Raw genomic sequence first — 26,980 nt, 5'->3', positions numbered from 1 at the left:
CTCCTCCCCTTCCACATAACAATTGATACTCACCATCAATATTGTGCAAATCCTTGAATTCATATGATACTTTCGCCACTTCTGCTAATAAATCGATCATTGCTGATTCGTTTATGTTGGATCCCTCCATTACTGGTAATTCAGTGACATCAATACTTTGCTTCATCTCGAGTACCTCTCGGAGTGTTTGTAATTTTTGTTTCTCTTGATCGAATTCTACTGCGGTCATCTCGGGTTGGATTTCCGATTTTATTGCTCTTCTTTGTTCCATGAAAGTTAATTGAGCAATTAGTCCACTATTTCGACGTTCAGTAAATTCCTCTGGCTGTTCCTCAGTCAAAACTGCCTCAGTTGTCTCGATACCCGTCATACTTTGAATAGTGAGTTCAGCTTGTGAAACCGGTGCTTCTGCTGGAATTTTCAAATCGCTTCCAGTTTCCTGGACTTGTTGAAGAATCTCCTCGCGAGATTTGAATGGAATATAGACTGATGAAGCCTGTTTTTCATCAGCTTCGTATTCTATATTCAAGTTTGTTGTTGTGGTAGAGGTTATAACTTCAGTTTTTTCTGGGACTGGTTGGCTTGATAGAGTTTTACTGCCAACATGCTGAACGGGTGCTTCACTCGAGGGAAGTGTCCCTTGTTCTTCTTCTTCCATCACTTCCGACACTGCTAATGCCACCAATTCTGATATATTTTGGGTCCCCTGTTCTTTCTTAGGATATATTTCTTCAATGAGTTTGCTCGTGTTAGTTACTGGCAATATTTCCGTTTTTTGTGCTACTTCAATGCCATCCAGCTTTGGGACTGCGAATCCCTCTGGTGACACCTTATCAATCGTTAAGTTTACCTCCATTTCATTGGATATAATTTCAAAAGTATCGGCGATACCCAAAGTGTCCAACTTTGGTTCAGTGCTCTTCGTTTGCTCTGGAGCTACTTTTTCTAAGTTGTCAGTCTGCATCAGCACAAATGTCTCATTTTTTTCCGCTACTTCTCTTCCTGAAACATTCACATTCACTGATTTTTCCTCTGGTCTCTTCTCGGGCAGAAGAACATCTTCGAGTTCATTCGTGGAAATATACGAAACTATCAATGGAGACAGCTCATCCACCGTTTGCTTTGTTGTCATCATTGCTGGGACACTTTGCTCACTCAAATTTTCAGTATTCGATAACGTTCCAATCATCAAGACTTCAGCTGCTTCTTGCTGAGAGATACTCAGGTTTGCTACGCTCTTGGCAGGAATCTCAGGGCTGATAATTTCCTCTTCCAATTCATTGACGATATTTTCTGATACTGAGATAGACGGACATACGTCGATATTAGCGTATCCTTTTTGACTATCTATTTTCTTGTCCTCTGGCAGTTCCTGAGTGCTGGTGAGAAGGATTGTTTCAGATGTGGTAGTCGCCTCTCTGCTATAGAATTGCTGTTGGGCGACTTCTTCCTTCACAACTTCTGATGTCATGAATGCGTCTTCAGTATCGTTGGTTCGTTGCTCAGAGACAAGAATATGTGAATGCACATTCATTTCGACATTTCCATGAACTTCTTCAGGAAGTTTAACAACATTCAGACCTGCCACGGTATCTATTTCTTGAATTTCCTCGGTTGTCACCCCATCACGTGTCGAAATTTCTACATGTGCAGTTTCCTCTGTTAATTTCTCCAAATCCTTCAGGTCCGTTTCTGTCTCAGTGGAATGTACTTGGGATGTAATCAAGGGCAATAATTCACGTACGGTACTACGGCCTTGTTTAGTATCAATTTTTTCATCTGCAAAATCTTCAGAAGTGGCCAATACCATAATTTGCGAAGTCTGAACTGTATCGTGAGTTATCAATTCCCTTTCAGCCAATCCATGATTTGGTGTTACATCACTTGGTAGGTCACCTTCCACTTCATGGGAAACAACTTGTGATACTGTTAGTGGTGTGAATTCCCCAATTTCTGATATGAGTTTTCGACCTTCTGGGGTCACCGAGGATTCAAACTCATTACTTGCCTCCAGTGTCATCACTTGATTGAATTCAGGGACGTTATGACCTACGAACTGGAATTCTCCTTGTTGTGTCTCTAGTTTTTTAGTCTCATCAATGACACCTTCAACTTCATCTGATACAATTTCAGATATACTCAGTGATGTCTTCTCGTCGATGATGGGCTTTCCCTTCTTCTCATCCAGTTCGATCTTCTCAAATGGTTGGAATGTGTTCAATGCTGTCGTGTGTAGTGTCTCTGCAATACTATGACCAGTGACATTTGATTCAGCAGTTGTCAGGTCAGGCTTTCGTTGGTCTTGCAAAGTCTCCGTGGCCTCATTGGATTCTGTTTCCGATGTGATTAAGCAGGTCTGCTGTTCGAAATTTGGTTGACAGATTTGTTGTTGAGGTAGTTTATCAATAGACAGATCAGCAGCGTCCGCTAAAATGATCGTTTGAGATGTTTCAGCTACTTCAGCACCAACTACTTGTGCTTCAGCGGTATGTGAACTTGGTTTGTCAGCCAGGATTAAGCTGCTCTCTGCATCATTGATGACAAGTTGTGATGTAATTAGAGAATCAAATTCTTCACAACTCAGAGTACTGTTTTCTCGTTTAGCAATTTCGTCTAACAACTTGTCAGTGGTATTAAGTGTAAGTACCTGCGAGACTTCAGGTATTTTATGAGATGATATGTCAAAATGAGCAATTTTCTCGTCAGGTTTCTCAGCTTCCAAGAGAACTCCTTCATTCTCATTTGGAAATGCTTGGGAAACTTCAACAGATACCATTTCACTGATGTTAGATTCAAGTTGTTTTACGTCAGGAGCGACATCTTTCATAAGTTCACGAACAGTATATAATGATGTAATTTGCGAAGTTTCTGGCACTTCGTATTCTCCAATCTGGGAAGTAGCTGTTTTTGTTTTTGCTTCACTCTCCACGAGTGTCTCACTTACTTCGTCGACTACTACTTGGGAAACTTGAACTGATGACAGGTTTTCAACACCAAATTCGCTCTTCTGCTCGTTCAGAATTAATTCATGCATTTCTCCAAGATTTGTTAATGGCATGCTCTGAGCAGTTTCCGGGAGTTTGTGACCTTCAACTGATATCTGGGCATTCTTGGTACTCTGGGTAGTTTGTTCTTGTAGTGACTCTTCAGTTTCAGCAGATATTGTTTGAGATACAATGAGAGATATCATATCATCGTGAATGTGCTGTGCTGTTTGCATATCTGGAGTGTGTTCATCAGGAATTTCCTCGGAATTTCGTAAAGCTGTGATTTCCATTACCTTGGGTACTGTATAGCCAACGAATTCCGGTTTGGCACTCTTCATTTCTGGTACTTCCACACTTGATCCTTGTACTTCATCTTCATTGGGGAGAATTTGTAAAACTGTTATTGATGACAATTCCTCCAGATGAAGATTTCCTTTTTGATCCGTCGTTTTCATTTCATCGATTTTTTCAGCTGTCGCCAATGTCAACGTTTCTGATTGTTCTGCGATGACGTGAGCTGTGATATTCGCTGCCGCATGTGTTTCGGTAGATTTGTGGTCCTCTTGGAGGAAGCCCTCTGATTCTGCTGAGACTGTCTGCGAGATAGTCATCGGTTGGAATTCTAAGATCACTTGATTTCCTTCTTTCTCATCCGGGTGCAGTGGTTTAATTAATTCTTCAGTGTTGAGTAGTGTTTCTATTTGTGATGTTTCAACTGTCTGGTGACTGGAGACAGTCATTAGTGCATTACTCGTTTGAGATTTATCTTGTGGGACTAAATCCTTTTCAACGTCATTGGATACAACTTGAAGGACTTCTAGTGGCACTAAAGCATCAATTTCAGGTACACCACTGTGTGCGTGAGGTACATCAATTTTTAGAATTTCTTCCGCTAATAATATGGATCCAACTTCGGAGGTTTCAACTACATGTCTTCCATCCAAATTAAGAACTGCTGTTCCTGTTTCAGATATTGATTGAATTCGGAGTGGGTTCTCAGCTTCGTGGGACAAGGTCTCAGTTATTTCCAGGGATGATAAATTATCAATGTTAAATTTACTTTTCACTGGCTCAACGTTTAGTGATTCGGTGAACCCTTCAACTTGTCCAACCGTCTGTACTTCTGTTGTAATAATGACATCACTGCCAGAAATATTCTGGACGGCTTGCTGAACATTCGGTGTTCTTTCCATCTCCAGAACATTTTCTACTTCATTTGGTGATATTTCTAGAATGGAAATTGGGTTGAGGCTATTTACTTGTGGAGTCCCTCGATGCATTTCACGTTCATCTTGAGTGTCAAACATACCTTCTCGCTCTGCAATTGTCGTTTCAGTTTTAATTAATGACTCCATCGTTGGTTGAGTAATGCTAGCTTGTGACACATTTGTATCTTCATGTTCCATTACTTCCAGCTCTTGGACTGCTTCAGTTTGACACTGTTGTATGCCCTCAAGAATATTGAATTCCGTACTGATCTTTGAAGGTTGAGGTAAGACAATTTTACCAAGTTTATCCTCTTTATCACCAGTTGTTATTTGACATATTTGGATTGATTTGCTGTCTTGAATATTAAAATCAGCAGTTTGGTAAGAGCGTTTGGTCTCGTCGGTCAATGACGTTTCAGACTCCTCAATTGTATTTTCCACAACTGTTAAGGACTCAAATGTTTCTTGACTGGGAATAGCTGTCTGAGGTAATTTATCATTGACAAGCTCCTTATTCTCCATATCACTGCGAGAATCAATTACAGTTGTTAATATACTTCCATGCTCTGCAACGATCATTGTTGCCACTTGTTTAGGTTCAATTAATGACTGCTCTTTGAGAGACTTTTCAATCTCGTTTGGAATTGTCTCAGAAATCGATATTTCATGATCCATTTCCACTGATGGAACTATATTGCTGGATATGGGTTCTACGTATTTATCAAGATCCTGCTCTCGTTCCATTAATGGGATTTCTGCAACTATCACTGACTGCAGAGTATCTTGTTTAGTGTTTGCTGTCTTTTGATCGCTATCAAATGATTGCAGTAATCCTGCACTTTGATCGGTTATTATTTGATCTTTCAGTGCTATTCCCTGATTAGGATGGGTTAAATTGATCGTCGCCATCTCTGTAATGTATCCCGGTATCTTCATCGTGTCTTCTTTATCGTGGGAAATGACTTCATCAACTATTATACTCTCACCACTTGTCAAAGATGTAAGAGCATGTCCGATGAGCGCTGTTGAAACCTCTTCAAAAACTGAACCACTTTCTTCAGTTAATGTTTCAGTGATCTGAAGAGATTGGAATGTATTTTGCTTTTTCACAGCTTCAGCTTCAGCTTGTGCTTTTGACATGAAGTCCCCGATAGCCTCTTCAGGAATTATTTGGGTTTGTTGGATGACTTTTTGAGTTTCGGAAATAGATTCGCCAGCATGTTTCGTTGGTTTTTCGCTGATGGACAGTTCCTTTTCAACATCTTGAACTACAGATGTTTCAGTGATGAGGGAATTATACTCATTTATTCCAACTCCAGCAATTTCCAGGGCAGGTTTTCTTTGTGTCGTATCTTTCTCGCATTCACCGAGAATATTTTCAGTCAGTTGAATAGTTTCAAATGGTTTATGGTCTATTATTGCCTGTGCTGATATGGGTTTGTCCACTTGCAAACCACTGGCAGCGATATTAGGAATTATTTCTGATTGAAGGGCGAGCTTGTGCCCGGTTATTGGAACTGAAAATCCTAGTTCTGTTTTTATTTTTGATGGAACGTCAAATGTTGTTTCTTTATCGTCAAGTGTTACTTCAGTTACTGTTGCCCCACAGCGTCCCTGTTCGATGTTAATTTCAACATCTTTCAAATTGTCTTGAGGTTTGCTGCTGAATGATACTTCTTTGTCAATTAACATTTCTTCCGATATGACAAGGCTCTTGAGAGTATCGTGGACCAGAACTCCTTCCTGACTATTCACCTCCACATGATCCACTTTGGCCAATGCATCCTGCACCATCACAGTCTTTGTTTCAGCTACTTCAAGTTTAGAATCGAGCTCCACCGATGCCATTTGCGTAGTGATTACATCACCTGATTTGTACTTATTTTCCTTATCGTTAATTATCATTTCAGCGACTGTGATTGGATTTTTCTCAAATTCAACATCCACACTCGCACTATGAACCTTTGGTTTCGCGTCAAGTACTAAACTGTCTTCTACTTCTCCAATAATGAGCTGAGAATTTGTTAAATGAGTGAACGATTCGTGATCTAAATTCGCAACCGAAATGTCTGGACGTTGATCAACAAGATTTCCGGTGGTACTATCAGTAATGTAGAGGTTAGTCTCTGGAACAATTAGAGTTCCTGAAAAACCTTCCTGCGCATTTTTCGTTACGGGCAGTTCTGTTACCTGATAATCATTTTCTTTATCTTCTGCAATTACCATAGTAATGTTGATACTTTGGTCTTCGCGGAGTGATAAATCAGCGACAGTTTTATTGGGTTGAGTTGCTGGTACATACACACTCTCTTTCTCTGCTGGTTGTGTCATGGAACTGATCACAGCTTCAATGGGAATCTGGGATGGACTGACAACAGCCAGGGTAGGTGTTGTTTCGTGTAATAAACCTATTGATGAGTCAAGTGTAAATTCTGTTTTTTCTGTAACGCGATAATCTGTTGTCACATCGATGACAGCGTTCTTTTCAGCCGGTTTTGTTGGCATTGACAGCAGGCCCTCTTTATCCACAGTTAATATTTCCACGTTACTGGTAACATTTCCACTGTCATCTACAGTTATTTCTGCTTTTTCAGTTGTCTCAGGTGATTTTGTAAACTCTTGTTCTCGAATTGACACAACAGTTTCTGTCTGAATGATGCCTTCTAATGGTGACTGGTCTTGTTTGGCTATCGCTGAAGTTGGAGCACTGCGTTCCAATTCATCAGTCATTGATGAAGTAATGACCTCAACATGTTGAGCGGTTCTGTGGGCATCGATGTTGGTGGTGGCTTGTACTGTAGGTAAACTTTCTTCTGGATTATAATCCTTTTCCTTTTCAGAAATTATGGCTTGAGTAACACGAATGCCCATTTGTGCATCCTCGTAGACAACATCCACGACTTTATCATCCGGCATCTGGAAATGATCCATCGAGCTTTCAGAGTCTTTTGCATTGGTTTCTGTAACGATGACACCCTTGAACGGAATTTGATTTTTGACTGCCTTAGAAAGTGGATTATCTTCGATTTTCATTTGAGGAACATCATCGTGTGGCGTAATTTCTGTGGCCTCTGCTACTGGATGGGAGGAAATGTCTAGGTTTGCAGATGTTGATGGACGTTTTTCATCATCTTCCAGTGGACTCTCCTTCTCTCCAGTTTCAATTGACGATACCGTCAACATCTCTCCAAGGTCTACAGTCAATTCTGCTTTTCGATCGAATGTTTCCATTTTCTTTAATAGACTTTCAGAGTCTGCTGTGTGGACTTCTTCAGCTACAGCAGTTGGTAATGATGATAAACTCATTTCTGGTTGTACGTTTTGGATTTCTTCGGAAATGTATGTACCCAGATTTATATCCCCTAGAATTTCGTATTTCGATGCAATATTTTGTGTGTCAATCTGCACTGAAGCTTCGGTTCCTTTTGGAATCAGCTCCTTTTCAAACTCTCCTTCTCTGTCGTGGGAGTTCGTCAGGGTTACTTGTAACCCAGTCTCCTCCATAAAAGTAATGTCAACATTGCTATGACTTGGTTTTATTTTTTCGTCGAGTGCGGATTCTTTTTCAGTTACCAGGAATTCTGTTTGTTGTACAGTAATTAATTCGCTGCATTGAGGTGTTGCTTTTTCCATGTCCAATTTAACACGAGAAAATTCATCAACATTATTTGCAACTACAGTTTCCGAAACTTCAGAAACTTCATGACTCGGTGTGAGATCTACACTTATATTTTTCTCTGCATATTGGTCTTCAGTCATTAATTTCTCAACTTTATCAACAGTAGTAATTTCGGTAATTACAATATTTGTTGATGTGGATAAGTTGATATCTGCCTTATGCTCACTGGGTTTCAAATCTTCCAATCGAGGTTTCTCACTTTCACCCAAATGAGTTTCAACAACAATCAACTCATCGAGAATATCTTGTTTAGTAAAAGCTTTACGAGTTTTGGAACTTTCCTCGAGCAAATGTCCTGCACTCTGTTCAACGAAAGGTATCGACTGTGCAGCGATTTTATGACCTTCGATGAAGTTGACAGCTCCATAATTGCCTAATTCACTTTCAGTAATATAAGTTTTCTCCAATTCCTGGGGAATAACTTCGGAAATGACAGCGTTTGGCTTCACATCTGTCATTTCAACGACTGCGACTTTTTCATTGGGCCTTTCGTCTTCCTGGTAAATATTCTCTTTTTCAGCAAAATTTTGTAACGTGGTTGTCACACTTTCAAGAGGAATCACGGCTGGTTGAGCTGTTGCAGATGTAGCAGAAATCTTGGTGAAAATTCCTGTAGGAGACTCAGTTCTCACTGTACATTGCTCAATAGCAGCTTGTGTTTCGAAAGCAGCTGTGGCTGTGATGGAATCGGTTTTCACTTCCTCACGTTCTGCCTCAGATTCATTTACAATAATTTCTGTTGTTCTCACACTGTCAACTTCACTAATGGAAAAGTCTGCAATTTTACTTTCAGGCATAACATCATCGATCACTGCTTTAGTGTCTTCGGCTGACACAATCACACCGATATCTAGTCCTCGCAGATGATCTTGTTCAATATTGGCTTTCATTTCCGCTGGTAATTTCTCTTTTAGAATTTCCAAATCAAATTCAGGCTGTATTTCTTGAACTTGAAATGATACATTATGGTGGCTGGAGACAATTTCACTTCTGTGAGTTTCAGGAATATCGTAGATCTTGAGTGGTCCTTCAGTATCTGCTGCTGTCGTCTGACAAATTTCGACACTTCTCAGAGGCCCACAGATAGTTTCAACAATTCTCTCTGTGGATTTTTCCAAATGAGACAACTGATCTTCCTTCTCATGAGTTAAAATTTCTTGAATTATTGCTGCATCTGCAGATGTCACCGAGGGAGTTCCAGTTTCAGTAATATACCTGAGTGTATCAGTAAAATCTGCAGGTACATCACCTGAATGAATTTCAGAAATGTTTAAATGCGTTTCAGTATCAACAGAGGATTCAGCAACTGCATGAGTTGGTTTCGCCTGCTCACTATAAGTACCTTCACTTTCTTGAATGACAGTATCTGATATACTTCCAATTTCTAGCAATGACATCATACTATTTGCTGTTTTCTCAAGAGGTATTACGCCGATTTCATATTCAGTTGTTTCATCTGATAGGATTGTCTCAGTTGTTACAATTGAATTAGACGGTCTGACGTTCACGTCAGCAACCATTCGTTTGCTTTGCTGTATCTCCAGTTCTTCCTCTTGACTATGACTCTCCACAGTAGAAATTACTAAGCTTTCCAGGGCATCAATGGATTGAGCTACTTGGAAGGAAGGTACTTCTTGATGTGGTATAATTGAATCAACTGTTTCTCGCACGAATTCCTTATTTATTGTTGACACTTCACCACCTTCAGAAACGTTCACTTGAGCTTTCTGATGAACTGGTGCTGCAAGTGGAACGTAATCCTTTTCTTTTTCACTTGTGAACACTTCACCGGTGGTTAATTCTTTTTGAGGGATGAAACTCGAAATTACCTTTTCCGTTGGAACAATCAGCTCTGGGTAATATTTCTCTGATGTGTCTTCAGGCTGCACTTGGTCAATTTGCAGATATCCAACAGTATCGATGAGGACTTTTGATTGTACAGCTGGAACATGAGATGAGTCTAATTTGTCCTCTAGTAGACCTTCATTAACTTCGTAAACTGATAAACCAATATGAGGTAGTATTGAATCCTCAACATTTGCTGCAGTAGGTTGGAAAAAGCTTTGCGTTGTAACTTCAGTTTCGTTGGCTGTCATCTCAGTAACTGTTGTTGCCTCCTTCAGGGAGAGATTCAAGTTTGCTGTTTGCATTGATAATTCCGGTTTTACTTCCATCTTAGTGAGATTATCATCACTGGACAGGGTTTCTGTTACTTGAATTCCCTTTTTAGATATAATATTAGCAGTAATATTGCAGGATGCAGCTGGAATTTCTTTCATCAATTCCTCGGTGGTGCATTGAATTGTCGTTTCTGTAGTTGAATATGGCTCCACTGCAGGTATCGAATAAACTGCAAATTTTTTGTCGACTTGGACTTTATCGATGGTTTCTATACTGTCTTCGAGTGGTACAGATTGGGTGGTGATGGCTTGGATTGTATCTACTTTGATAGTGGCTCTATCTAACTGGGGCTTCTCAGCAGCTTGATGAACTGCACTCGCCAGTGGCAGCACTGATCGATATTCGTGGGGAATATTCTCTGGAATTGAATGAACCATCTTTTCTTCAGTCACTTCGAAAGTGCTGACTTCTTCAAAATAGTCGTCGCCTCTTCTTTGTTGGGAGCTGCGCGGTTGAAGAGTCAGTTGTTCAACAGCGACGTTCTCTATTTCTCGTGGTTTCAACAAGTTTCGATCAATTATTTCTTCTTCCTCTTCTTCTTCATCTTCACGTTTCTTTTTCTTCTTTTCTTCTTCCTTCACTTTACGTCTTCTGGTGACTTTTCGAGTGGTAATTATCTCTTCATCAATGAGATCAGTATCTCGATCGACTTTACTGATATCTCGTTCTTCACTAACTCCTTTCTTGACGGAAAGTTTAGCGTCAGTTTGCTGAAGTTGAACCTGCTCTTCGATTATTTCTTCATTTACTTTATCTCTACCCTCAACTAGATTTCGCAAAATATCAGGCTTGATTTCTTCTGATTTTGTATCTTTGTGCTGTGTTTCGTGTACTTGCTGAATGTCCTCGTATTCTGTGAAAATTATGTGATGGTAATGTGCGTGTAATTTACAAAATTGTTGCACAAAAATTATGTCACTCGGCTCTTTTAGTTAATACATAAATAGACCGATACATATGATTATTACACCGTACAATTAACGATACTTCAGCTACATGTGCGGCCGTGCAGCTCATGCGACAAATATTTCTACTTAGTGCAGACGATCGAATGAATTTCATTACTGTGTAAAATACCTAACATGTGTTGTAGTATGTGCATAGGTGCAGTATACATAGACAAGTAACAGAAGTCAAACCAATGAAGAAAAAGGAATGTTTATGATATCAGTAATTGTTTTAAATTATTTATATTTCTCGTGAAATTTGAGGTAATGGATTTATAATTTGTATGCATAGCATACTCTTATCATTCTCATCATTCATCATCTTTTTCTTTAGAATATTAAATATACATTCATTTTCCAGTACTTACAGCTTTTGGTTAATTGTTCGCAAGGCTCTCGATCTAATCAAAGCAGCAATTTTATCATAAATGAGGTGAGAAGGTAATTTCTAATGTATTTCTTTTAATAATAGAATTATGTTATTGGGCACAGAAAGCATAGCAGCACAAGCGATATGTTTTTACACTGATTTAGAATATCTGCATTCATGAAGCCTTCAAGCATCTGCAAAAAAATTGAGCAACATTTACAGTGAAATTTAACAAACCAAAATTCATAAAATGTAAAGTAGGATAATTTTCTCGTCAACTGACTCAATAGATTTAATTTTGAACTTTTTTCAAGATATTTGCATCAGGTATTTTAAGATTGACAATTGACAGAAATGATTTTTTTCGTTTTAAACTTAAAAATCTCTTACATGCATTATAAAAAACATTTTCGAACCTTTAATTTCTTGAAGAACATGTTCTACTGCAGTTTTTTCCTGTTCGTGTGTTTCTATATTATGGAACAGAAAATAATACATAAACGTCTGGTTAAAATCAATATTTTAGATGATAACCAGGGGTATAAATGTTCGTTTCCACGCACCTACGATGTGAATTTCACTTTTTTGTACGGTAGAAGATATTTCTTGCATCGTCTCTTGGACTTCGCCCTTTTAAATTTGTAACAAATGTCGATTAATTTTATTTCAATGACGGCATAAAAAAATACATAAATGAGTTTGGTCAAGTAGGAAATAATTATGAATACCTCATTAAATTCTGTAACTTCCCAAGATCTCGTTCGGAAATCTTCCGGTGCAAAATGAGTGATAATTTCTTCGACTGTGGCATGTTGTAATTCAACCATTCTCATGAAAGCACGAAAACCAACAGTTGCAGCAACAATACTCTCATCAGTTGTAGTTTCCTCCGTGAGAACTTGAGATATTAATGGCCCATGTCCTTCTCTCTCCACTAATTGCACTAATGCATTCTGAGCATCGGGAGTACGTAGTGCAGGGAAATAATGAGATTGATAGAGGCTTTCATTGATTTCATTTACGGACACTCCATTGTCAATGAGAAAGCCAATAGTTGCAAGCTCCCTGAGGGGTGACTCACCAGGACCAAATTCTTTAGCATTCACCAGCTCCATTGTCTCTTCTACGGCCTGAGAGAGATTTTCCCTTTGATCATTAATGACTTTTTCAACTGTAACTGTGTCAATGCGTTCACGTCTTTTATCTCTTCTCTTCTTTCTCGGTTTATCTTCAGATAACTCTGCAATGCCTGAATCACTTGTCTCGAGTGTCTGTTCCGTTATGACTCTCGTTTTTCGGGCATATTTTACTTTTGGACCGGATTCATCGATCTCTTCGATATGAGTTTCTGTAACGACCTGGGATACGGACACGACTTCAAATGTATCTGTAGTCATTCTCGCTTGCTCAGATGTAGACTCTAGGTTCAATTCCAGGATATCGTCCTCTGATACTAAGGGAGAAACAGTGAGCAAGGCTTCATGGGTTTCAGCGATTCGTTTGGCTCGTTCATCAGTAGTTGATAATATGACCTCCGACTTTTTATCTACTTTTTTCAGGGAGGCCGTTGCTTCGGTTATTACGGGCTCATGAATTGCAACTAAAGGTTTAGCTTTGGATTCCTCGCGAGGTATTTCTTCTATCAGATCCGTAGATTCTTCCTCTGGGAGTTGCTTCTCAATTGGCCTTTTCCTATGCACAATCGAAATTAGAAACTGTTTTGATAAGAAATATTTCCTAATTAATGAAACCATCAACTTACTCTTCTACTTTCACCAATTCTTTTTTCTTCTTTTGTACTTTTTCCTTTATAACATTCATCTTTTCTCTGGTGTCTTTAACTTTCTTCGTCTCAGATATTTTCTTTTTCTTGTCGTGATGAAGTTGAAGGTCTGGTGACTCCGTTTTCTTCCTGTGCTCAGGCCCTTCAAAAAAAAATGTACACATGTCAATCGATGGACTCTAATGATTTTCGTTGTCATTAAATGTGATAACGATAATGGATTATTATGTGATTGAGAAATGTACCAGCTACTTGTAATTTGGCTTTAGTAACAGCTAAACCTATGTCACTAGTCGCCTTGCAAACGTAGGTTGCGGTGTCTTCTGATGTTGCATTGAAAATTGTCAATGTGGTTTTCTTCTCATCGTCAAATAGTTTCACTTTCACATTGTCCGTATTCATCAGGAGTTTATCATTTTTATACCAGACAACATCTGGTGCGGGATTGCCGGAATAAGACGTTTCGAAAATCACCTCTTCACCGTCTGCTGCGTAAATGTCTACAAGTTCTTGGACGATTCGGGGAATTTGCTGTGTTGCTGGAAACAGTTGAAAAAGTATATTTACAAGTTGGGAATATATAATGTCACTATTTATTTCACAGACAGCCACAGACAATCGGAAATGAGTAATATATTTTTTTAAAAGCTGATAATACTGTTGTCTCTTCATGTTCTTTACCTCGCAGAGCTTCTTGCATCTCTTCCATTTGTGTCACCCACTCTGGCTTTCTATATTCCTTAGTGCCCAGAATACCTAGAGATAATTAATTTGATAAATGAAAAATATTTAAGAACGTCAATTGGCTGAGAAATGAATGTTTTCAGTGTATATGTTGGTCATGTTATAGGACTGGGGAGTTTGGAGATTGGACTTGAATTTTAAAATGCAGCACCTGAAATCATCTCAATAATAAGATAAGAATCAAAGAAATTAACAGATAAAAGCAAATTCACTCATTTTTGTATAATTTCATCGCTATTATGTTACCTCCGACTGATAAATACGTTGTTGTGGTGCACACGCCCATCGCATTGTGTGCCTCATACACAATCTCACCAGTATCATCCGGATATGTTTCACTAATTGTGAGAATTGAACTGCCATCCTCAAATTCTTCAATTTCGAATTCATCGGAAGGCAATATCTGAACACCTTCTTTGTACCACTTGCCCGTAGGTTTGGGTTTGCCAGTTACCTTGACTTCCAATCTGTGAAGTACATAATCAATTAATACATTTGCTTGGTGTAAATTATGATTAATAATCTTGATAATTACCTAATCAGTTCACCATCTTTGGAAGTTATTAGTTTGGGAAGCTCTCGAACAATTTGTGGTGGTGATTCATCGACGTGAACTTCCACCGAAGTTTCCTGAAAAAAATGGCAAACAATCAGTTGCAAATATGAACGTACTAAAATAATGGATAATAGAGGATTTAATTTCTAAATGAACAAAGTCAATGGATAAAAGTACTAGGAACAAGGACTTTGCTGTGAGAAAAATATAATTTTGCTAATTAAATTTTCTTCTCACAAGAATTTAAAACGGATTTTCCAATGGAAATTTCGGACATTTGTTTGTTCAAAGCAAATATTATTCGCAAAATTATATGTTTCTCTCAGTGTAATGAAATAATGTCTCAGGTGGATTGCTAGTCTCATCTTTCTATACCTTTGGCAACAGAAGATCTTCTTCGGAGCCACTTTGCCCCGCTATGAGAGATGTGGCGTTCGCCGATGATGCAATCTCGGAGTCTGGAACGTACTCATATGCTGAAAGCCCATAAGCAATTGTTAATTATCGAATGAGGTAAGAGAATAATTGAGCTATCAATTCCATAGTTATAAGAGACCATAAATTTCAATGTGACTTATAAGCGTATATTGAACAGAAGGAATCCTGCGAACATTCTTACCGTCAACAATAAGTGTTGTAATTGACAACGCCTCGCCGAGGGGATTGACAGCTTGACAAGTATATTCACCAGCATCTTCCGGAAAGACTTCGGCAATCGTAAGGCTACAGACGCCTTCAGTATCTTGAGTGATAGTGATGCTTTTGGCCTCTTCAATGGGCTTTTCATTGTGGAACCACTGAATCTTGGGCGTTGGTTTTCCCTTCAAAACGCATGAGAAATCAACCCCCTCACCGTCCATCACTCGAATGGGTGATAATCGTTTGACAAACGTTGGTGAAGTCATTTCTAGAGACTCGTCCCATGTGGTTTCTAGTAAATTGACATTGGCAGTGCACGTTACAGAACCAGCTACATTTTCAGCTCTGCAAGTATATGCACCAGCATATTGGGGGGTCATCTTCTTGATCAGAAGTATCGAACGATTGTCTTTTGTCGTTATCCTCAGTTGTGGAGAGCTTTCCAGGGGATTATTTCCATGGAACCATTGGAATGATGCCAAAGGATAGGAATCAACGACAGCCTCGGTGATCACTACTTGATCAATTGTTGCATTCTGGGGTTGAATCGGTGTTGTAAAATATGGCGCTTGAGGTTTATCTTCAGAAGCAACTGGAACTTCTTCTAATTCTTTTACTGTTACAGATCCACTACTTTTGGCTTCTCCAAGTGGATTTTCAATTCTGACTTCGTATTTGCCGGAGTCTTTCTTGGTGATATCAGATATCAAAAGTTCGGTTCTGTCCTCGTGTATTTTCATAGTTTGTTTTTTGGATGGTTTTATCTCGAGTCCGTTTTTGTACCACTTGATTTCTGGTTTTGGTTTACCTTCAAATTCGGCGACTAATAATAGAGATTGACCTTCCTCGGCAACAGAAGCTGGAAGTGGTCTCGTTATCTTTGGTGCAAACAGTACTTCAGGCTGAGATGTAACAGCTGTTTTTCTGAGGACCAAATTTGCTCGACACTCGGCTTTTCCAAATTTGTTGATTGCCCGAACTCGAAAAATCTTTGTTTCTTCTGTTACTGGTTTCAAGACAGTCAGTTTTGCGTGACCGGTTTCAGGATTGAATGTCATTTCAGTCGTCTGTGTTGGTTTTATTTCGTCTTCACCACGATACCATCTAACTTCGGGGACTGGTTTTCCAATGACAGTGCATTCAAATGTCGCGACATCGTCTTCTTCGATGACTTGTGGTTTTATTGGGACAATGAATTGTGGAGACACTCCTTCCTCTTCTTTTTCTGGAATTGTTATTGTAAAAAATGGTACAATATAATAAATTATGAAATCCACATGGAACATTAATATTTACTTGTGATAGCACGAGAGATTGAAAGCTCTCGAGTAGCTCTCGATGCGTTTATTGCAAACAAATTAAAGATTTAAATTATTCAAGTTAAATAATCACAAGTGCTAACCAGTGACTTTTTTTGGAAAATTTGATGATTTGATTTGGTTTCATTCAGTTGTAGGGACCCTTGGAACAATTTCCTGATTCATTTTGAAGTTCCAGGGGTATATTGTCAACATAAGTTTTGCATTGACAATCTACCCCCACTACATCAATTTTATATACAAACTCCTGTTCCCCACTCGTTTTCTCAAAAACAAATTTATGTTCGCTCAGAAGATTGTATTTTCATCCAAATTTCGGTCGACAGAATTGCATCATAACTTATGTATATAACATAACTCATATATTATCAGATTCGACTTCGACTTGACTTGATTTTTCATTTCAACTTGACTTGATTTTATTTGTATAGTGTCGACTGTATAAAACAACAACAAGTAGTGCAATACTGCATAAAATAATTGTCTAAAATAACAACAAGTAGAGCAATTTTATTAGTTCAATTTTGAATGGATAAAAATAAGTCACAGTAGAAATTGACACTTACCCAAAATGACAAGGTTCACTGTGGATGTTGCAACACCAGCAGGATTTGACGCTCTGCATGTGTACATCCCAACATCTTCTTCAGTGGGTTTAGTTATCACGAGTATAGCAGTTGTTTCTACTATTGTCATTTCGTATCTTTCAGACGCGTGAAGCTCCTGTTCATTTTTATACCAAGTAATTTCCGGAGTAGGTTGACCAATAACGGTGCACAGGAACTTGGCTGGTTTTTCTGATTCTACAATAACTGGCTGCAACTTCTGAATGAATCTAGGGGCCACTTTCTTATCTTTGTCAATGGTTGGCATTTGCTTCCTTTTAAGTTTCACCGTTTGAACCTCGTCGTGAACAATTTCACGTGAATCTACATCTTGAATAATAGACACCTGCAAATCATCTTTACTTTCTTTTGGTAGATCACGAAGAGTAGCTTCATCCTCGGTAACTTCTGAAATTTTGTATTCGGATACTTCGGAGTCATGTGGAAGTATTTCCGCACTTTCTTCCATCGTAATCTTATCAATTCGTTTGATAGATTTTTTTATTGCAGCTGGTTTTCTCATTTTCAGTTTCTCATCAGATATCTCGACTTGATCGATCTCTTCATCTTGATCGATAGGAACTATTTCGACTTCTCCTCGGAAATTCACTGCCTTTTTGGGTTTCTTTGGCTTCACTTTTAATTCGAATGAATCAGTTTTGAGTTCCTCTTCAACAATTTCTACACTTTCGGATGATGGAATCTCAATCGATAGAGTTTCGGTTTTCTGTGAAACTCTAGTCTCCTGTTTAGACACTGTTACCGATGGAGAGATCTCCTTGATAGTGTCTTCCAGAGGCCTTTCAAAGGGTTCAACTGATTTAGGAGACGTGATTTCCAGAGGCTGATCGTCGATCAACTCAGTGGCTTTTTTGGGTGTCTCAGGAAGCGATTTTTTCGAAACTATTTTCACTTCTGTGATTTCTCTTTGACGTACCGTCTCTTCAGTCTCTGAAGGAGTTTCAATTGGAAGCTTTTTCTGAACTTTCTTAGTTCCAGGTTTCCGACGCCAGGGAGATGAAGATATTTCACTTTCAGGTCTTTCGATATCTTCAATTGGTTCCATAATTGGTGCAACTGAGTCCTGAGTTTTCACTACCTCAGTCGTATCTTCCTCGACAGTCTCAACCAATTTCTCAGGAATGACTTCTTCAAAGCTGATTGGCACTTGGTCGTCAGTTAACTGCTTGACAGAAGGTTGAAGATCTTGAACAGTCTCGCTGATTGTTACGGTTGACTCCTCAACTTCAATGATTTCCGGTCCCTTCTCCTTCGTGTCCTCTGAAAGTGTCTCGGGAACGACCTTCATTGAAGTAGTGTGGGTTTCAACCTTACGACGCCAGGATACTTTAGTGACCTCTGTTTCGTCTTCCTTTTCTTCACTTTCTGGGAACGTGTCGACAGGAATTTTCTTATCAACTTTTTTGGGGCCAGGCTTTCGGCGCCACGAAGATGAAGATAATTTACTGTCTTCTTGGGGTGCAGGTTGTTCTGATGGTTCAACTAACTGCGGCGTCGATGGTTGCAGGTCTTCAGTTGTTTGAGGAATTATCAAGTCTGATGTTTTAATGATTGTAGCATCACTCTTCTCAGTGTCCTGAGGAGCTTTTTCGGGAACCGGTGTTATTGAGGTAGTCTGTACTTCAGATTTATGATGCAGAGTTATTTCACGAATTTCTGTTTCGCTTTCTTTTTCTTCACTTTCTTGGGAGATGTCAGAAACTTTCTTTGGAATCTTTTTGATGGCAGGCTTTCGACGCCAGGGAGATGACGATATTTCGGTTTCATCTTCCGGTTTAATAGACTCTGGCTGTTCATCCAACTGTTGTGGAATTGGTTGGACATCCTTAGTCGGTTCTACGATTGATGTGTCTGAATCTACGGGTTCAATTGTCTTAACATCTTTCTTTGTGTCCTGAGGAGTTTTCTGGGGAACTATCGTCACTGACGTAGTTTCTGGTTGAGGTTTACGACGCCAAGTTACACTAGATATTTCTTCCTTGATTTCCTCTTTCTCTTCTTCTGGGGAAGTCTCGACAGTAACTTTCTTTTGAACTTTCTTGGGGCCAGGTTTTCGAGCCCAAGGAGTTGAAGATATTTCATTCTTCTCTTCTGGTTTAAGGGGTTTTGGCTGTTCATCTAACTCTTGTGGAGTTGGTTGGACATCCTTAGTTGATTCTACAATTGATGTCTCTGAATCGACAGTCGTAATGATTTCAGTTTCTTGCTTTTGTTCATCCTGAGGAGTTTTCTCAGGAACTATTGTCACTGATGTAGTTTCTGGTTGAGGTTTACGACGCCAAGTTACACTAGATATTTCTTCCTTAATTTCCTCTTTCTCTTCTTCTGGAGAAGTCTCGACAGTAACTTTCTTTTGAACTTTCTTGGGGCCAGGTTTTCGAGCCCAAGGAGTTGAAGATAATTCACTCTTCTCTTCTGGTTTAAGGGGTTTTGGCTGTTCATCTAACTGTTGTGGAGTTGGTTGGACATCCTTAGTCGATTCTACAATTGATGTCTCTGAATCGACAGTCGTAATGACTTGAGTTTCTTTCTTTTGTACATCCTTTGAAGTTATTTCGGGAACTATTGTCACTGATGTAGTTCCAGGTTGAGGTTTACGACGCCAAGCTACGGTAGAGACTTCTTTCTCCGTTTCCTTTTCTTCATCTTCTGGAGAAGTATCAACAGCAATTTTCTTTTGAACCTTCTTGGGACCAGGTGTTCGAGCCCAAGGAGTCGAAGATATTTCACTCTTCTCTTCTGGTTTAAGAGGTTTGGGCTGTTCATCCAACTCTTGTGGAGTTGGTTGGACATCCTTAGTCGCTTCTACAATTGAAGTATCTGAATCAACAATCTCAATGACTTTAGTTTCTTTCTTTTGTACATCCTGAGGAGTTGTCTCAGGAACTATTGTCACTGATGTAGTTTCAGGTTGAGGTTTACGACGCCATGCTACGGTTGAGACTTCTTTCTCCGTTTCCTTTTCTTCATCTTTTGGAGCAGTATCCACAACAACTTTCTTTTGAACTTTCTTGGGGCCAGGTTTTCGAGCCCAAGGAGTTGAAGATATTTCACTCTTCTCTTCTGGTTTAAGAGGTTTTGGCTGTTCATCCAACTCTTGGGGAGTTGGTTGGACATCCTTAGTCGCTTCTACAATTGAAGTATCTGAATCAACAGTCTCAATGACTTTAGTTTCTTTCTTTTGTACATCCTGAGGAGTTTTCTCAGGAACTATTGTCACTGACGTAATTTCGGGTTGAGGTTTACGACGCCAAGCTACGGTTGAGACTTCTTTCTCGCTTTCCTTTGTCTCTTCTTCTGGGGAAGTATCAATAGTAACTTTCTTTTGCACTTTCTTAGGGCCAGGTTTACGACGCCAGGGGGATGACGATATTTTATCATCATCTTTTGATTCACGATCCTCTGGCCCTTCATCTGCGCGCTGTGCAACTACTTTCAATTCAGTAGTAGTTGATTCAACAACTAACGAGTCGGAAATGACACTTTCAGTTACCTCAGCCTTTATTTCCTCTTTTTCCTGAGGTGTTGGTTCCGGAACTATTGTCACTGAAGAAGTTTGGGGTTTAGGTTTACGAGGCACAACTATAGCAGAGATATCTTTTTCTCTTTCTGGGGAAGTATCAAAGGCAACTTTCTTCTGAACTTTCTTGGGACCAGGTTTCCGACGCCAGGAAGACGACGATATATCGCTTTCATCTTGCGGTTTAGGAGACTCTGGTCGTTCCTCTGGCTGTTGTGCAGGTGTATCCGGGATTTTAATCACCTTAGAATCTTTCTTCTTTGTGTCCTCAGTCGTTTTCTTGACTTCTTCCTGGACTATTGTCACTGAAGTAGTTTCAGTCGGTTCAGGTTTACGACGCCAGGCTACACGAGAAATTTCTTCCTTAGTTTCCTTTTCTTCACTTACTAGGGTATCATCAACAGCAATTTTCTTTTGAACTTTCTTGGGGCCGGGTTTTCGACGCCAAGGAGATGACGATAGTTCGGTTTCATCTTCTGGTTTAAGAGTTTCTGGCTGTTTATCTAACGGTTGTGGAGTTGGTTGTAAATCCTTAGTCGGTTCTACGATTGATGTGGCTGAATCTACGGGTTCAATCGTCTTAACATCTTTCTTTGTGTCCTGAGGAGTTTTCTGGGGAACTATCGTCACTGACGTAGTTTCTGGTTGAGGTTTTCGACGCCAAGTTACACTAGATATTTCTTCCTTGATTTCCTCTTTCTCTTCTTCTGGGGAAGTCTCGACAGTAACTTTCTTTTGAACTTTCTTTGGGCCAGGTTTTCGAGCCCAAGGAGTTGAAGATATTTCACTTTTCTCTTCTGGTTTAAGGGGTTTTGGCTGTTCATATAACTCTTGTGGAGTTGGTTGGACATCCTTAGTCGATTCTACAATTGATGTGTCTGAATCGACAGTTTTGATTATTTCAGTGCGTATGTCCTCTACATCCTGAGAAATTTTTTCTGGAACTATTGTCATTGAGGTAGTCTCTGATTCAGATTTGCGATGCACAGTGACTTTAGAGGTCTTCTTGACTTCCTTTTCTTCCTTTTCTGGAGAAGTGTCGACAGGAAGAATTTTCTTTTCAACTTTCTTGGGGCCAGGTTTCCGACGCCAGGAAGGCGACGATATTTCACTTTCATCTTTTGGTTTAAGAAGCTCTGGATGTTCATCTAACGGTTGTGCAGCTGGTTGTAAATCTTTGGGCTGTTCAACAACATCTTTTTTCTTTGTATCCTGAGGAGTTTTCTCGGGAACTATTGTCACCGAAGTGGTCTCCGGTTTAGGTTTACGACGCCAAGCTACGGTAGAGACTTCTTCCTTGCTTTTCTTTTCTTCAACTTCTGGGGAAGTATCAACAGGAAGTTTCTTCATTGCAGGCTTCCGGCGCCATGAAGACGACGATATTTCACTGTCATCTTTTGGTTCAAGATGTGCTGGTTCTTCACGCAACTGTTTTGGAGCTGATTGTATGTCTTCAGTTGATTCAATAGTCAACAATGTTGAATCTACAGTCTGAATTACTTCAGTATGCTTCTTCTTAATATCCTGAGGAGTTTTATCAGGAACCTTTGTCACTGAAGTACTTTGGGTTTGAGGTTTGCGACCGCGAGTGATCTCCGAAGTTTCTTTCTCGCTCCTTTCTTCACGTTCTTGAAGAACATCAACTGAAACTACCTTTTGAACTTTCTTGCTTGGAAGCTTCCGGAGCCAGGGAGTTGTAGACGTTTGACTTTCATCTTTTGGTTCAAGAATCTCTTCAGCTTCGTCGACCTGCTGTGCTGATGGTTTTACATCTTTAGTTGGTTTAGGACTTGGTGACTCTGAATCTACGGTTTTAATCAACTTAACATCTTTTTTCTTTACATCCTGAGGAGTTTTTTCAGGAACTATTGTCACTGAAGTAGTTTCTGGTTGAGGTTTCCGACGCCAAGTTACCTCAGATATTTCTTCCTTTCTTTCCTTTGTCTCTTCTTCTGGGGAAGTCTCCACAGGAACTTTCTTTTCCGCTTTCTTGGGCACAGGCTTTCGACGCCAGGGAAATGAAGCTACTTCACTTTTATCTGTTGATTCAAGATCCTTTGGTGCTTCCTTGGGCTGCAATGCAGGTGCTTCAGGTTTCTCAGCTTCAACGATCTCAGTATCTTTTTTCTTGGACTCCGGGAATGTTTTTTCCGGACGTGTTATCAGTGAAGTGGATTCTGTTTTGGGCTGACGAGGACGAGGTGAATCAGTCGTTTCTTTTTTACTTACGTCCTCGGGCTTTTCCACCTTTTCCACTGTTTCCACAGATATTTTCTGTTGAACTTTCTTCGTAGTTGTTTTTGGACGCCAGGTACTGGAAGATATTTCCTTCGTATCTTCCTGCTCAAGGAGAACTTGCTGCTCCGTCAACTTTTCAGTAGAGACTGGCGAATCCTTAATTGGTTTAATTGTCTTCGAAACGGTTTTTGGAGAAGGAATTTCATCGCGTTTGTCATCTTCTCTTTTCACATGGAGATCAATAACCTCTTTTTCTTGAACCTTTTTGGTAGTAGTTTTCCGAAGCCAGGGAATCGTTGATATATTTTTATTACTTTCATCAAGATCTTCTTCGATATCTTTAGAGATGATTTGCTTGGCTACAGTTTTCCTTTTCTTTTCTACCGTGATTTTAGTCTGATCAATAATCTCCGGTGTTTTATCTTCTAGAATCTTCAAGGGTTCGTCGTCTGTTTTGGATGGAAGTACTTTTACGGCTTTAGGACGTTCGGGTATTTGATCAACACCTTCCACTACGTCATCTGCTTGTTTAATGCTCTGAGGGTGGACTACTTTCAGGTGCTTTTTACCACGTAACCAAGGGACAGCAGACTCTTGTTCGGTAAGAGGTGTTTTTTCACTGACGTCAGTAATTTCACGTCTGTGAAGGATGGACGTGTCCCCTGTTTCTTGATACGGTTGTCTAGCTATTTTATCAGTCTTTTCAACAATTATTTCTCGATCAGTTGATTCTACTCGTTCAGTAGTAGTTTGTTTTGTTGGAAGAACATCCGAAGTCTCCTTCACCTTTGATTTTTTCACACGTTGACGTTGTTTGAGACTGATATTCTCCTCTATCCATGGCTTGGGAGCCTCTGGTTTGTGTGGGGTAATTTGGACACTGGATCTCTCAGAAATGTCAAGTCTCGAAGTATCTTCTTCAGTTGTAAATGTCGAAGCAGTAAGAGGTTCTGATACTTGAGGAGATTTCACTGGAACTTTAACGGGTTGAAGCTCCACCGATGGAAGACCCTCTTTGATTCTTTCTCGTTTGATGGGGATGGACTTTTTCAATCGTATGTTTTCTTCTGTCCACGGTTTACACTGATCTGTGGTTTGAGAAACAGTTTTAGGGGTTAAAGGTAATTTCTTCTTCTTAACAATTGAAATGTCCTCTGAAATATCAGAAATTTCCAACAGAGATGAATCATCTTCCTCGTAAAATTCTGATGTTGAACTGTGCTCCACAACAGATTCCAGAGAAGTCTTTCGTAATTCAATTGTCTTCAAGCTCTTCTGGGCTTCGTCAATTTTTTTGGTGAATGGTTTAAGTTGGACTCTCTCAAGAGACTCCTTAGGTGACTTCTTAATTGTCGAAGGAATTTTTTTCAGCTCCACTTGCTCCTCTGTCCACGGTTTAATTTTTTTAGTAAACTCTTTCTTCCTTGATATCGATGTTTCTGATTGAGAACTCTTGTCAACGAAATCCTCATCTTGGGTGACACTTGGTACTTTGTCCGTCGACTTGGGGATTTTTTTCAATGTTATTTCTTCTTCAACCCAGGACTTCACTCCGATTCTCTCGTCAACGCTGACAGTATCAATTGTTTTCAGAATTTTATCTGTGGGCTGAGATCTACCACTTCGCCAAGGATGTTCAGTACTTGATTTTGGACGATGCTTTACCCTACCGGTTCGCCAGGGCAATGACTCATCCCCTGATGGAAGTGCAGACACACGTGGATGACCCTGAGTATCGAATTTATCGACTTTTTCCTGAGTTATGTCTTGGAGCTTCTGGAGTTCAGTTGTTGATGATTTAGTTCCAGGTAGTTTTGGTGCTGGTACGTGAGGATGACTGTCTGCTGGTGTTGGTGTCTCATATCCAACGCCGGGTCGTTCTGAAAATTTCGGACAATAAAACAATTCTATAAGTTTAATTTCTAGGTCAATTGATTATGTTCGATTAATATGAATGATTAATCATTGTCACTCTTATGTATGAATTGTACGATATAACATATGAGGTAAGGGTGGCATTGGAGCTGTTGCGTGTGGCAAGTCTATCATAAAAATCGAAAAAGCGAAAATAATAGTGTTTTCCAATTTCAGGTAGTATAGAATATCAAAGAGTAGAACTGCACATTCCTCTCGCCTTCTCACTTATCGGAGTTTACATGTGAAGTGGGGGAAAACGATGTACCGAGTCTTTAAAATAATATGGATATGGAGGGGCTATTCTATTTCCCACCGCTACATCAGTTGCAACTGGCAAAAGGCTTGCTAGTCATCAGCTGGTCATCGTCATAGAAAGCAGTACATTATAATGAAATCGGTATTTCACTTGTCAATACTATTTTCTATTGACTACTTTCAGTTATTTAGTAGCAATAAAATTATGTGAGCTATTGTTGTTTATTATTGAAAGTGTGGTAAATCATTCTGATGGAAAAATTGTAAAGTGGATGGTGCACATCGTTATTTGTTATTTAAGTGAAGTTACGACTAATTGACGTTTATATCTTTAAAAGTGTTCTACTTCTGTTTTGACTATTGTTTTATTTATTTTTATCATGGATAGGTGAATGTTGATGTATTAGCAAATAATTATGTGGAATTTTCAATCCAAAGATATTAATCCAACGTCAAAATGATGATATTAAAAGAGTTCGTTAATCATAAGTGATTCATCGATGGGACAGTGTTGTATAAGTGATTAAGAAATGTCATTTAATTCGTTACAATTTAGGGGAAAGTAAATATTTAATGAGCGCTAATGATAAATGATGTTGTTCCATAATTGAAAAAATGAAGAATTTTGAAAAATGACAGCGGCTTTGTGTAGAATATAAGTGATTAAAAAAATTTTGAAGAACGTTCAATCTTTTTTTAGCTATTTTCTAATTTTATTTTATTGTATTGTTCAGTTCAAAACTATTCGGAAATGTTATTCATTCCCTCTATTTGCAATGAATTCTTCTTTTTCCATTCACCACACAAGTAATATAAGGTCCATTGACATGAATATGTGACCGATTATTTATAGACTGCTGCATCATCGGAGAATCACTGTTTTCCCAGGGGAGCCCTTTCCGTAATTGGCGCGTAAGCTACTCAACTGGCTCTGATACACATTTGAAACTGCGGTAATGATTCATAACATTTTGTTTGTTATTTCTTTCGTGAGAAATTTTAATTTCAGGGTTTAATTGATGGAAGAAGAAAGTAGAATTATCAAAGGTCGAAAAGGTTGACTTGTGGTGAGACATTGTTTTCTTGGAAAAAATTGTAAAAAAAATTAATAATATTTTTTCAAACGAAAAATCTATTATGAGAAATTATTTATACACCAGTTAGATGATAGCGAAAGAGAGAGAGAGAGAGAGAGGAGGGAGGGGGCGAGAGAACGTGCTCTTGTCTACGTAGAACGTGTGACCAAATATAGGTAGGTAATGTAATACACAACCAAGATGTTAAAAATAATTCAAGATTTCTAACCATGGCGAGTGCACACGACACACTGACTACGGTTTCTCAGTAAACTCTTCCATTTGTGGTGAACAGCTATGAAGAATGTATATTTTCCCAGAGAATTGATCTTTGAATGTTAAAGAAATAATTCAACTGGACTGTTATATTGTATTGTATTTTGTACATCGCCATTCTTAATTACCCATGAAAAAAAAAAATTTATCCATTTACCCATATTGTTCATTACCCAGGAACGTTCGAGAAATAAAGGTTTTGCATAAATTGAACAGTTCGATTAACATCTTTCATACCTGAACAGAATGATTCATCAGAATTTTTTTCATCATTAAGATATTTTATTTTTGCAACAATTTTATAATTTTATTTAGATCAATTTTTATGATACAATAAACATTTTTCATTCGTAGGATGTTAAGACTTACATTTAAACGTCAACTAGTAATGGTAAAAAGATATCATATAATTCTGTTTCACACATTATGCTGAATATTTTACCATTTTACAAAATCATATGCATCAGATGCACAGCAAGGAAAATTGTTTTATATTTTTCTGAGATATTCTAATTTATTGTGCATCTTTTGACCTGAAAAATAGCTTTGCAAATTTTGGCGAGTATCTTGTTTGTTTTATTGACTTTGTTGTACTTGAAAATGAAAAACTCCCAAGTATGGGGAATACATGGTGTACATGTACCATTTTTTAAATTACA

General features: G+C 38.9%; 1 protein-coding gene and 1 long non-coding RNA gene across 7 annotated transcripts in view; one reads left to right on the top strand and one right to left on the bottom strand.

The window, feature by feature from the left end:
• Window positions 1-26,980, bottom strand: part of Sls (sallimus) — a 65,522-nt gene that overhangs the window by 20,032 nt on the left and 18,510 nt on the right. For 2 of the 6 annotated variants that reach the window (XM_064130838.1, XM_064130839.1), the window contains exons 17-28: window positions 16,980-24,677; window positions 15,075-16,319; window positions 14,831-14,931; window positions 14,435-14,529; window positions 14,146-14,366; window positions 13,837-13,911; window positions 13,401-13,694; window positions 13,135-13,297; window positions 12,101-13,064; window positions 11,936-12,002; window positions 11,789-11,842; window positions 34-10,908 (exon numbers count right to left, since the gene is read on the bottom strand). In XM_064130838.1, the coding sequence (XP_063986908.1) occupies window positions 34-10,908; window positions 11,789-11,842; window positions 11,936-12,002; window positions 12,101-13,064; window positions 13,135-13,297; window positions 13,401-13,694; window positions 13,837-13,911; window positions 14,146-14,366; window positions 14,435-14,529; window positions 14,831-14,931; window positions 15,075-16,319; window positions 16,980-24,677 (21,852 nt within the window). Of the gene's footprint in view, window positions 1-33; window positions 10,909-11,370; window positions 11,567-11,788; window positions 11,843-11,935; window positions 12,003-12,100; window positions 13,065-13,134; window positions 13,298-13,400; window positions 13,695-13,836; window positions 13,912-14,145; window positions 14,367-14,434; window positions 14,530-14,830; window positions 14,932-15,074; window positions 16,320-16,979; window positions 24,678-25,682; window positions 25,918-26,980 lie in introns of those variants that run through there. The other 4 variants (XM_064130840.1, XM_064130841.1, XM_064130842.1 and 1 more) reach the window with 3 other exon arrangements.
• LOC135167570 (uncharacterized) lies at window positions 24,671-26,950 on the top strand. The gene is made up of 2 exons (XR_010299884.1): window positions 24,671-24,803; window positions 24,889-26,950. It is a non-coding gene; the product is annotated as an uncharacterized LOC135167570 (long non-coding RNA).

The sequence above is a fragment of the Diachasmimorpha longicaudata genome, chromosome 11 (genome assembly GCF_034640455.1).
Source record: "Diachasmimorpha longicaudata isolate KC_UGA_2023 chromosome 11, iyDiaLong2, whole genome shotgun sequence".
NCBI classification, from domain to species: Eukaryota; Metazoa; Arthropoda; class Insecta; order Hymenoptera; family Braconidae; genus Diachasmimorpha; species Diachasmimorpha longicaudata.
This window is presented reverse-complemented; position numbering and strand designations above follow the sequence as displayed.